The sequence below is a fragment of the Clupea harengus genome, chromosome 10 (assembly GCF_900700415.2).
Source record: "Clupea harengus chromosome 10, Ch_v2.0.2, whole genome shotgun sequence".
Taxonomy (NCBI): Eukaryota; Metazoa; Chordata; class Actinopteri; order Clupeiformes; family Clupeidae; genus Clupea; species Clupea harengus.
In genome coordinates this window covers 4,811,714-4,822,400 of record NC_045161.1, presented here as the reverse complement: position 1 = coordinate 4,822,400, position 10,687 = coordinate 4,811,714, and the positions used below count along the sequence as shown (strand labels likewise).

The following is a 10,687-nucleotide window of genomic DNA, read 5'->3' as shown; positions in this document are numbered from 1 at the left end:
CATATATGCACCCATACACGTATTTGGGAGACACACACACACACACACACACACACACACACACACACACACACACACACACACACACACACACACACACACCAGAGTAAATAGCTAGGTGTTAGGGTTAGCTGAGGGCTGTTGTAGGACAGTGATGGACCAGTGTAAACTTAGACTCTTCCCTACTGCGAGTTACTGATCTGTCAGAGGATTTCCTCTGCACCAAGCCACAGAACCACAGATCCATAGCCTGTCATGCAGAGGGATGCCAGCACAGTTTCCTGAGAAAGCATTCACACACGCACACTCTCTCTCTCACACACACACACACACACACACACACACACACACACACAAACTAACATTTGTATCCTCACAAAGTTGAAACATAGGTTATGCTTCAATTCATTTGGAACTGTTTTTGTTTGTGGCTGTGTGTTAGTTTGTCATTTGTCATTTGTCTGGCATATTTAAGACAAGACGGTGTTGGCTCTTCGTTGCTATTACAGAGCTTTATAGTTGTTGCTTGCTTCTTGACACGATGCAAAACGTTATCTGATTAGCTGTAAGCTTACCTGTGGTGCAGACCACACGTTTAGACCACATCTACATCATCATGAAATCATGTCTTGTTTTTTCCCCTATGACTTGATTGTACCCAGGATAGAGCAGTGGTGTAATGTGTGTTAGAAAAGGAAAGAGTTTGTGCCCGAGAGTGAGTATGGAGGCACTGCGTACGAGAGAGTGTGTGTGGGTGTGTGTGAGGGAGTGAGTGGTATGCATGTTCTATGTTTGTGTGTATTTGTGTGTGTGAGTGTGTTTGCTGAGGCCCTGCATGGGTTCTGGCCCCAATCCGCTCAAAACACACTTCCTGCTTCTCCGAGCCTTGCCTGATAGGGCTGCCTACCCCCTTAACAACACACACAGGCACAGACACAAACACAGACTCATACTCACACATATAACCACATGGTTGATGTTGATATATGACATGGGTCACAGAGCATCTGATTATATAGCAGAACTGTGGTGACCATCATGTTGACCTGCTGGATGTTTTTTGCCTGGCTGCAGACTTGTTGCATTTTTACAAAAGGTGTGGATATTGGGTCATCTGTCCAGGTGTCAGAGAAAGGTAAGAAAGTTATCATTACCATACATCTCAATTGTCTTTGAATACACTTTCTGATACATAATGGTTCTTTTTGGGCTTAAACACATTGTGCCTTGACTTACAGTGCGGACTCTGAATATAATCTAATACGCAATGTAGTATTGCAGATGATGTGCTGTTTAGGTGTACGCAGGATGACTGCATGTTTAGTTCCCTTCCAAGAACATAGTGATGAACCTAAGTGTGAGAGTGACAACAAATCCATCAAATACTACTGCTGCTTAGTACTGATGGATCCTTCAAAATAGTCACTTTGGATAGTGAAGGAATGAATGGTCAGCCCCTAGACTGATGAATGGAAGAGACACAAAATAGATGCATTACATAGATAATGCTTTAAGCCTTTTGCTCTCCCGTGAACCATTTCTTATATAATCTACATGATATATATAGGAGATCAGATATAGGTTTGATCGGGAAAATGTATATTCTTTGTGAAGCTTGCAAAAGGAAAGTCTGATTAAACAGTAGTCAAATAATGATAATGCAGTTGAATCAAAAGATAGAAATATATGTTTATGACATGGTGTGTTTCAAACAGAACTCCAACTTCTGGCGTCAGAAAATGACCCTAAGTGTTTTATGAGGACACACTATGACTTCACATGCTTTTGGGAGGAACTCAACAGAACCGGACAATCTTATCATTTCATCTATGACCCAGGAAAGTAAGTGAACCTGTTCACATAACTGTGCCAATGAAATGTGGTGAGAAAAATCAGTGAACACTGAAAGGTTAGCTAACGTTTTATACCATTTTGTTGAAAGAAATAGGAAGAGAGAGAGAGAGAGAGAGAGAGAGAGAGAGAGAGAGAGAGAGATGAATGACTGGACGGATGAATAGATTTCTCATCTGAAGTGTAGCGTTGCCGATATCTGTCTGAATGCCAGTAATGTTGAATCAGAATATGTGTACTTACACGCTCTCCTGTGTTGTTCCTCATCAGTGGTGATGGTAAGACACAGTGCGCTCTCACTCAGCGGACGACAGCAAACGGCACCATTCTCCAGATCTGCTCCTTCCCACAGTCCCATGTCCTCTTGTTCCTCCCCATCGACATCTGGGTGGTGGATGTGGTCACCAATGTGACAGTCTTCCAGCGGAACGTCTACCCTTATGAAAACCGTAAGCAGTTTCCAAAGTTTTTCTATGACTTAATAATGAAACAGTGGTGCACAGTGTTTATCTATCCTGCACCATAATGGCCGAGATTTTTATTTATATAGCGCCAAAACAATACAATTGTATTAGAGCAAGCACAATGCCAACGGGGCAAGGGAAATCTCCCTGTTAAAAGGAAGAAGGGGGGGGGGGGGGGCATCTGCTTGGAGCCGGCTGGGTAGAGAGGTAGAGATAGAAAAAAAGGGGGAGGTAGAAGGGGCAGGGAGGAGAAGGGGAGGAGAAGGAGAAAGAATCAGAAACATGGCAGATGAAATCATACACGTATCAAGATGAGCATGCAAGTATACATGTGGTAAATGTTCACAATTCATACAATCATAACATGGTATATACATGATACATACCAAATTGTAATGGAACAGAAAACTATGTCGATGGTGGCAGTTATTTCCATTGCAGGTAAATGCGAGCACAGAATATGGGGTAGTAGAAACACTGTATGGCAGTGTGGTGGGGGTGGGTAGGTGTAGGGGGGCAGTGTGGTGGGGGTGGGTAGGTGTAGGTGTAGGCCGAGGGCTTCTGCAAGTAGATCAGGTTGAGAGACTACAGCAGCATCCCACAGTAGGGCCACATTAGGTGTCTATAAACTTACATGTAATGGATATGGTGATGAGGAACAATGTTTCCACAGCCATCAGCATTTGCAAGCAAAGGTCACACTATAAGAGAGCGAAAATTTGGTTAGTAAACATCAATTTGATAACCAGATAAAGAGATCGATTTAGGTAAACAATTAACGGTAGGTAATATGGCCACTTTATCAGCATCAGTATTAGCATAATATGATATAAAAGGAGAGGAAGAGGTATAGGCTGTCATTGATTAGCTGACATGGTGCATGCAGATTTTAGTTAGGATAACAAGGGTGGCAGGATGCACAACAGTGCAGAACTGGCTGGCGACAGCCACAACACGCGATGCATGCTGTACCCGGGATCCGTAAAGGCCCTCCTTCACAGTACAACATGTGCTGTGGGTTGCCCAGTTTTAATATATATTGGGAATTTTATATGTGTTTAGTTTTGATGAGTTATATGTTAACTTATGTTGGCTGGCTTGGTGCATGGGGATTTGTAGTTATAGAAGTGAAGTAAGGGTGGCAGGCAGGATACAATAGCAGTCCACAACTGGTAGGCAACAGCAGCAATATAAGCTTCATGCTGTACCCAGGGTCCGTTAAGGCCTGCCTTCACAGTACAACATGTGCTGTCTGTAGCCCACTCCTGCTAAACACAACAACATGGCTATCAAGAAGAAATGAAGAATGTTGCCACAGGTGATGGGTTTTTGATGCATTATTCATGACTATGGGGGAATGTCTTTAGTCTTGATTTTAAAGTAACACTATTCAACAATTTGACACTTTTTGAGGTATGGTTTTAGAGGCAACTAGTTTTGGTGTTCTGTATATGTTGGAGGCTCTTTTGAGGCTTTTATTAAGTTGTTGGCATGGATTCGTTTTGGAGGGATAGGACTTTTCTGATTTTGGCAATATTGCATAGACGAAAAAATGATAGTGAGATGCCGTAGAGTGTTGATAGATGGCTAGATAATGTCATTCTCAATTGTTTAGGACCTACACGCATAACCTTAGTTTTCCTCAGAATTAAAGAGCAGGACGTTGTTAGTCATCAATGCATCCATGCACATCTCGCAGGCAAGCTTCTATCAAGGGTAGCTGTACAGTTTCATCAGGTTTCATGGATAGGTAAGGTTGTGTGTCATCAGCATAGCAAGGGAAGTTATGACATCACCTAAGGGTAGCATGTACAAGGAGCAAGAGTCAAAGCACAGAACCTTGGGGAATACCATAACTTATTACACGGCTCTTCTTAATGCTGTATAATGCTCCATTCACTTGAATGGGGCTTCCCAACGTTCTGTGGTCAACTATTTTTCCATATTTGACCGTTGCTATGCATAATTGACCGCTGTCAAGGGAAGTGGCCTTTTTGCCTCGGATTCACGTCTTTCGTAGCACTCCGCAAGTAGTCCGGTAATTTATCAACCTCAGTGTATTCCGTTGCTTAGCGACGTCAGCTGATCTGATCTTGAGTTTCAGCTGACAGTTGAGCAGCTGTGTTCTAAAGAAGTCTTTGAAGTTCAACGTCTTTGAAGTTCAACGTCTTTGGCGAACTATTTCTCTGCTTTTTAACACCACGAATGGTAACAAATAAATTGTAATTAAAATGATATTATAAAAAGACACACTGTGTTAAGTTATTTTTTCGTTTTGGCAAGTAGCCGTGTAATAAGCGGGATAATGTATAGAACGCCGGTCATTATCGGGAAAATAAGCCCCTTCAGGGCGAAGCAACACCCCTCTGCTTCGCGTCGGGGTGCGGTTCGCCCTGTCGGGGCTTATTTTCCCGATAATGACCGGCGTTCTATACATTATCCCTTACTTACTCTAGTGTGACTGGATGGCTTAGTGTGGACATGAACAAACTGAAGACGGTCAGAAAGGTAAGACCTAAACCAGGATAGGGCACAGCCTTTGATGCTAACACGATGTTCAAGTCTCTGTAGCAAAATATGATATAGTGTTGAAAGCAGCACTAAGGTCTAGAAGAACAAGTATTGAAATGCACCCATGATCAGATGCAATTAGTAGTCATTCAGAACTTTTCAGAACTCTCTCTCTCTCTCTCTCTCTCTCTCTCTCTTACAGAATTGCCATGCCCTCCGAAGACTATCTCTATTCAAAGGACTGAGGAACCTGGGCAACTGCAAGTGAGGTGGGAGGCAGGGATGAGTGACCATGTTGAGATCCGATACTCCTCTCAGACACAGCCAGAGAGGAAAAAAGTGGTATGGCACATTATCTTACTTTCTCTAATTATGATTATGATAATGTCCATTTGTTTGTTTACTATATGAAGAGGCTGTGTAATAAAGAGCACAATGTTTGAATATTGTGCATGCCAACGTAATGTTCCTGATATTGGTAATCAGGAATCACTCCATCACATTTTGATTAATCAAATTGAAACCTCAAAACGTCTCACTAAAGTCATAATCACTCCCCTATTAAGAGCAAATGTGCATCTTCCAGATGAAATCATCCTACACAGACAATTTTGTGCTGACGTCCCTTGCTCCTGGAGAGGTGTGCTCGGTGCAGATGAGGGTGAAGCTCGAAGGAGAGGGGTTCTGGAGCGACTGGTCCGAGCCTGCCACGGCCATGGTCCCTCAGAAAGCAGGTACACTAGAATGCACAACGAGAGACAACACAATGCTATCGGGTCCGAAGAATGAACATTTCTGTTTCATTTTATTGCACAATCAACACAAATAAAACACAATCAGAATCAGATCAGAATCAGAATTCTTTTAATGGCCAAGTATATTTACATATACAGGAAATTATCTTGGTGGTTGGTGCATAGGACATAAAACACATAACATAACAACAAAATAGCAAAAACAAGAATAAAAGACAAATACAGAATATTAGATAATAATAAATAATTGTGAATTGGAATTGGCAAACCCAGAGTCAGTGTGATGTCAGTAAATGTCCCATTTCCATTTTGAAGACTATCAAGGAGGACACTATAACTTACATTTTCAGATTTTTTTTTATGGCAACGGACAGCCCAAACACTCAAAACACAATCCAGGGCACTGTACAATCATCTAAGAACAACAATGATAAAGAACTCAAGTTTTTGGTTGAATCACCTTTCAGCAGTAGTCTTGAACCTCCAGTCTCCCTCCACCAGTGTTTCTTACGGTACTCAGCAGTTTGTTCCTGAAGCTGAAGCCTTACCATCAGCTGATTTAAATCTATAGAGACAAAATGTCTGTCACATTATACCTAGTGGAGTGAGTGTGACATAGCATAATATGGTACAGAAGAAACATTAAGAAAGATTATGCAAGTAGTCTAACCACAAGTCCTCATAATGTTTGAACTTCAAAACAGAATTAATGTTCTTGTAGACCTGAAATAAGTGTTGTTGCCAAGAGCCAGACGTGTAGATGTCATACACTGATATTTCCCAGAGGCCACGGAGCTCCTATGTCACACAGCTGACCTACAGAGGATCCAGTGCCAGTGGAACAAACAAGCCCAGATGAACGAACATGCCTACAATAAGGAGGTCTCGGTCTTCTACAGAGAAAAAGTGAGGTCAGAGATTACAGTTGTTTTCACCATCAGAGAAGCTGTATTCTGTAATCTGTAACGGGCAACAGGCATTATCAGATCAGTGACTCACACCAAACAGCAGTTGGAATGCTGTTTCAGCTTAATACTGAATGTACAAAATACTGCTTTTGTATGGTTGTCTGTCATATTAGAGGACAAGTTCTAGTGGCAAACTCTACAATCACCTGTCTTTTCCTCACAGCAGTGGATGGGGGGATTGGAAAATGTGTGCTAAGGACCACATTAGCGCCCTGAGCTGTAGCTTTGATGGAGAACAGTCTGGAGCAATCCAGGTTAACCTCCAAGTTGGGTCTGGGCCACTCGATCGAACATTCTACACTGAGGCTTTGACAATGCAAAACCGCAGTGAGTTTAGCTTCATGCCCTTGCATAACATGCTCTATGGTCAAAATAAATCCTTAAGAACATCATATAAGGAGAGTCTGTAGTAGAAGGCGTATTTTCACAGATATCCCAGTCTCAATATGTCCAGGTGAACGCAGATTTACATAATAAAACACAAACAAATAAATAGAATATTTGCAAACATCCTAAAGGACATATTACTGATAGGAAATATTTTGAATCATTTATAAGTTCTGGGGGCCCCCAAAGTGTTAATGGATCTTACCTCTTGTCTTTGTGCTCAGTTAAGACTGAACCACCGAGGGCACTACGGGGGGAGCCACAGGGAGAGAGGCTTCTCCTGCAGTGGGACGCTCCTGCTGAGATCTTTGCACAGGACCTAATATATGAAATACGCTGCCGCTCCAAGGATGAGAAAGCCTGGAAGGTAAGAAGGACTTCAGTGAATGCAAAAAGATGTCGGCCTGGTAGTTATGACCGCTAATGCAGTGCAGTGTTTATTTTTAAATTGATTTTCATCAATTATATAGTATAATTAGACTTTATCGATCCACATGAAACTTGACATGATTGTAGCCCCCCATGGCTGATACAGAATATAAGGCTAGTGTCCCTAGTTGGGCGTGTCCCTTTGTGCAAGCACCCCCTGAAGGGGTGTAGGCTCAAAGCAGTTTTTGGGCAGTAGCTGGACAAGCCTGCCTTGTTTGATTGGTTGTGTAAGGTCAGGCTGGGTCAGTGGCAAGGCAGGCCAGGAATAAGATGAACAGACACAGCTACTGCCTGTGATATTAGTCTCGTATTTAGTGTATTTTTTGGTCCATTAATGTGCCATTTGTTGGCAATTCAGACACATTAATATAGCTTATAGCATCATTAGCCCCGGGAGTTGAAGGGCCCAGGAGGCTTTCGTCCCCATGGGCCCTTGATTTCCTAATCCATCCATGCTCATTATCTCACTTTGTGCAGCAGTCATTTACACACCGCAATGTGTAAATTAATTAAAAAAAGAAAATTAATAAAATATAATCAGCAATATGGCTGGTTTATCATACTAATTCACTCCCACTCATTCCCCATGGTCACAGCACTTTACATGGCAGAGTCCGAAGACCAGCACATATCTAAATGAACAAGCAGGCAGTCAATACTTCATTCAAATCAAAGCCAAGCCTGATGGTCCTTTCTACAAGGGATACTGGAGTGACTGGTCTAACACATTGACTGTTGACTTGCCCTCCAACAATGGTAAGAAGAGCACAAAAGATAGCAAAGAAAATTAAGTCAGATGTTGTTGTGGAGCTGCATATGTGGATGCATATTAAAAAGAATAAGAATCATTTCTACAGTAACAGTCAACTGGGAAGAACAGCCACAGATTTCTGCTCCATTGGTTATTACCCAGTCAAAACATCATTGAGCTACATATTAAAAGGTGTGATTCTGTCTTCTGTCCAGGGTTGCTGTTCATTGTGTGCATTCCTCTTGCAATCCTTCTCGTCTTAGCTGTCGCTGCGTCAGTGTTTTCACAATACTTCAGGTATGTTTCGTGCCATCGCAAGGCATGTTTCTTTTTTTTTTCTAAAACCAACGTAGCGATAACTTGTCTCAATCAGAGATCTTGTCAGTAGAGGAAATGTTTACCTTCTGAATCGTCTCCTTCTATGCACCGAAAAGGAAAAATGATTTAACTAAGGGATCACATATAATAAGCTTGGTTGATATTTAAAAAATATAGACATTGTCCAGATAGCTGAGCAAGGATGTTTTGAGGTACTCTACTAAACTTTTGAAGTATTGTAAATTATTGAAGCATTTGGACAGAGATAAACCGAATTTAAAAACATAGAAATGTTGTGCTCTCTGAATTACAAATGTACTTTTCTCCATCAGTAAGGTCAAACAGTATCTGTGGCCACCCGTCCCCAAACTTGACAAGATGCTGGAGAGTTTTCGAACCGAGGGGCCCCAATGGGTAAAACAAATCAGCATTTTTTCCCTTTTGCATAAAACACTGACACCAGCTGCATAATGTTTACAGACATAGACTAATGCATACTTCAATTATTTAATATTATTTCTGCAATATAACATACACTGCATTTAACAAATACAACACACAACAAAGTGTAGGCCTGCTCCTTTCTTTCGCTGCTCAATTATGTTTTGACTGGGTAATAACTAATGGAGCAGAAATCTGTGGCTGTTCTTCCCAGTTGACTGTTACTGGAGAAATTATTGTTATTCTTGTAGACATTCAACATTAAGCAGTGCGATGACACACCTGCCTCAGTGGTGGAGATACTGTCTGAAATTCCTGCGGGCTCTGATGGCATTCAAGGAACCTCAGCCTGCACTTCTGCCCCAGAAGGAGGTTTCTACAGTTGGGTCACTCAGAAAGAAGACGGCCCGGCGGTGGACGGGTGTCTGGAAGCAGGCCGTGACTACGTGACCCTGAACACCGAAGTCATTCCGTGTCTCCGGGGCAACGAGTATGTGTACGGTGACATACCGGTGTCGTGTTCGTGTGCATTAGAGATGCAATGCCACTGCACCGACACTGAAACGCACACTTCCACCGTCCCGGGTCTCGCCGCAACCAGCATCCTCAACCACTCGTATCAGTTGCTGCCTCAGCGAGCAGACAACTGGAAGAGTGAGAACATCACCGCTCGCTACTCCAACTTGGACTCTGCACCGGGAACCGCCTGAAGGCTTCAGACAGATGAAAAAAAAAAATCAAATACATACACAGAACAGTATGAACTGGGCAGAGCGACAACCTCATCTTTTACAAACGTATTTTTTCCCCCTACGGTTTAGCAATCCTAAGGCTTGTATCGGGTGCAAACAGTCCAGTTAGAACAAGACTGCCTTAATAATCAACACTGGATGAGAAGTAATGAGTGTTCCAGAGTTCCAGACATTACTACACCATGATTACAGAGAGTAGGAAGTGTAGGGAGCAGTGCATAACCACAAATATCATCTTTTAATGTTTCTACCTTGTGCTGTGTAGCATAGACTTTGTGATGCAACAAAGAAATATTCTGTATATGATTAAGAAACATTTAAATCTGTGTAAATATTCTTTAAACTACTACCTACCTGTTGGGACAACAATGTAAAATGTTATTCTAAGCGATTTAGCTTTCTGTCCTTTTGTGGAAAAACATGCTAAAGCTACCCATGCTAAAGCTACCCAGAGCAATATGCACACAAGTGTATTCTGAATAAGATATAACTGTTTATACAATTAAATATGCTTTTTTTAAATTGAAAATTCTTCTTTTTTTCCCCCTTCTGTAAACCATATAAACTGTTACCTTCTAATAAACTGAATTAAAAGCCATGCTTCCAATACTTTATTATAATCTTTATTAAATCCACAAATACATGTACATACATACATTTAAAAGTTTGCTTTGAGAAAGGAGAGGATAAAAGCCCAAGCATCCAGAAGAGGAATTCAAGACAGCGGATGCAAAAACCAGACACAAGACAACATAGCAAAACTATATATACTCAATTAAAACATACAAGGGTCTTAACACATGGGGAAGATTTACTCTCCCTTCCTAAAAATAATTAAAAAATTGAAGGGAAATATGATCTAAAGTCATATAGTCAAAACTTTATGGGGCCCTATAAGACCAAGACAGTTTTTATCTTATCTCGTGACATGATTTTTGATTGGATAGGCTAAATGGCAAAAAAAGTGTAAATTCCAATAAAGTGCTCACTGATGACAAAAGAGCTTTTAAATACCTGAGAATGGTCTCTACATTAAAACATTTTAAAACCATAGGCTTCT

At 41.5% G+C, this 10,687-nt stretch overlaps 1 protein-coding gene across 2 annotated transcripts; it reads left to right on the top strand.

The window, feature by feature from the left end:
* The first annotated feature begins 413 nt into the window (after positions 1–413).
* mpl (MPL proto-oncogene, thrombopoietin receptor) lies at positions 414–10,225 on the top strand. 2 transcript variants are annotated; one of them, XM_031575090.2, is made up of 12 exons: positions 414–1,135; positions 1,716–1,842; positions 2,122–2,300; positions 5,029–5,168; positions 5,413–5,560; positions 6,366–6,492; positions 6,716–6,876; positions 7,161–7,303; positions 7,962–8,121; positions 8,332–8,413; positions 8,767–8,848; positions 9,127–10,225. In XM_031575090.2, the coding sequence occupies exons 1-12, from the start codon at positions 1,039–1,041 to the stop codon at positions 9,583–9,585; spliced, it is 1,905 nt and encodes a 634-aa protein (XP_031430950.1). In that variant the 5' UTR covers positions 414–1,038; the 3' UTR covers positions 9,586–10,225. The 2 variants fall into 2 exon arrangements, with proteins under 2 accessions (XP_031430950.1, XP_031430949.1); XM_031575089.2 differs by having other exon boundaries at positions 6,713–6,876.
* Positions 10,226–10,687: the final 462 nt, after the last annotated feature.

Coding starts and splice junctions, on each gene's coding strand:
- mpl (XM_031575089.2), top strand. CDS start 1,039: ATGTTGACCTGCTGGATGTTTTTTGCCTGGCTGCAGACTTGTTGCATT. Junction 2,301..5,028: donor CGTCTACCCTTATGAAAACC/GTAAGCAGTTTC, acceptor TCTCTCTTACAG/AATTGCCATGCCCTCCGAAG. Junction 6,877..7,160: donor TTTGACAATGCAAAACCGCA/GTGAGTTTAGCT, acceptor CTTTGTGCTCAG/TTAAGACTGAACCACCGAGG.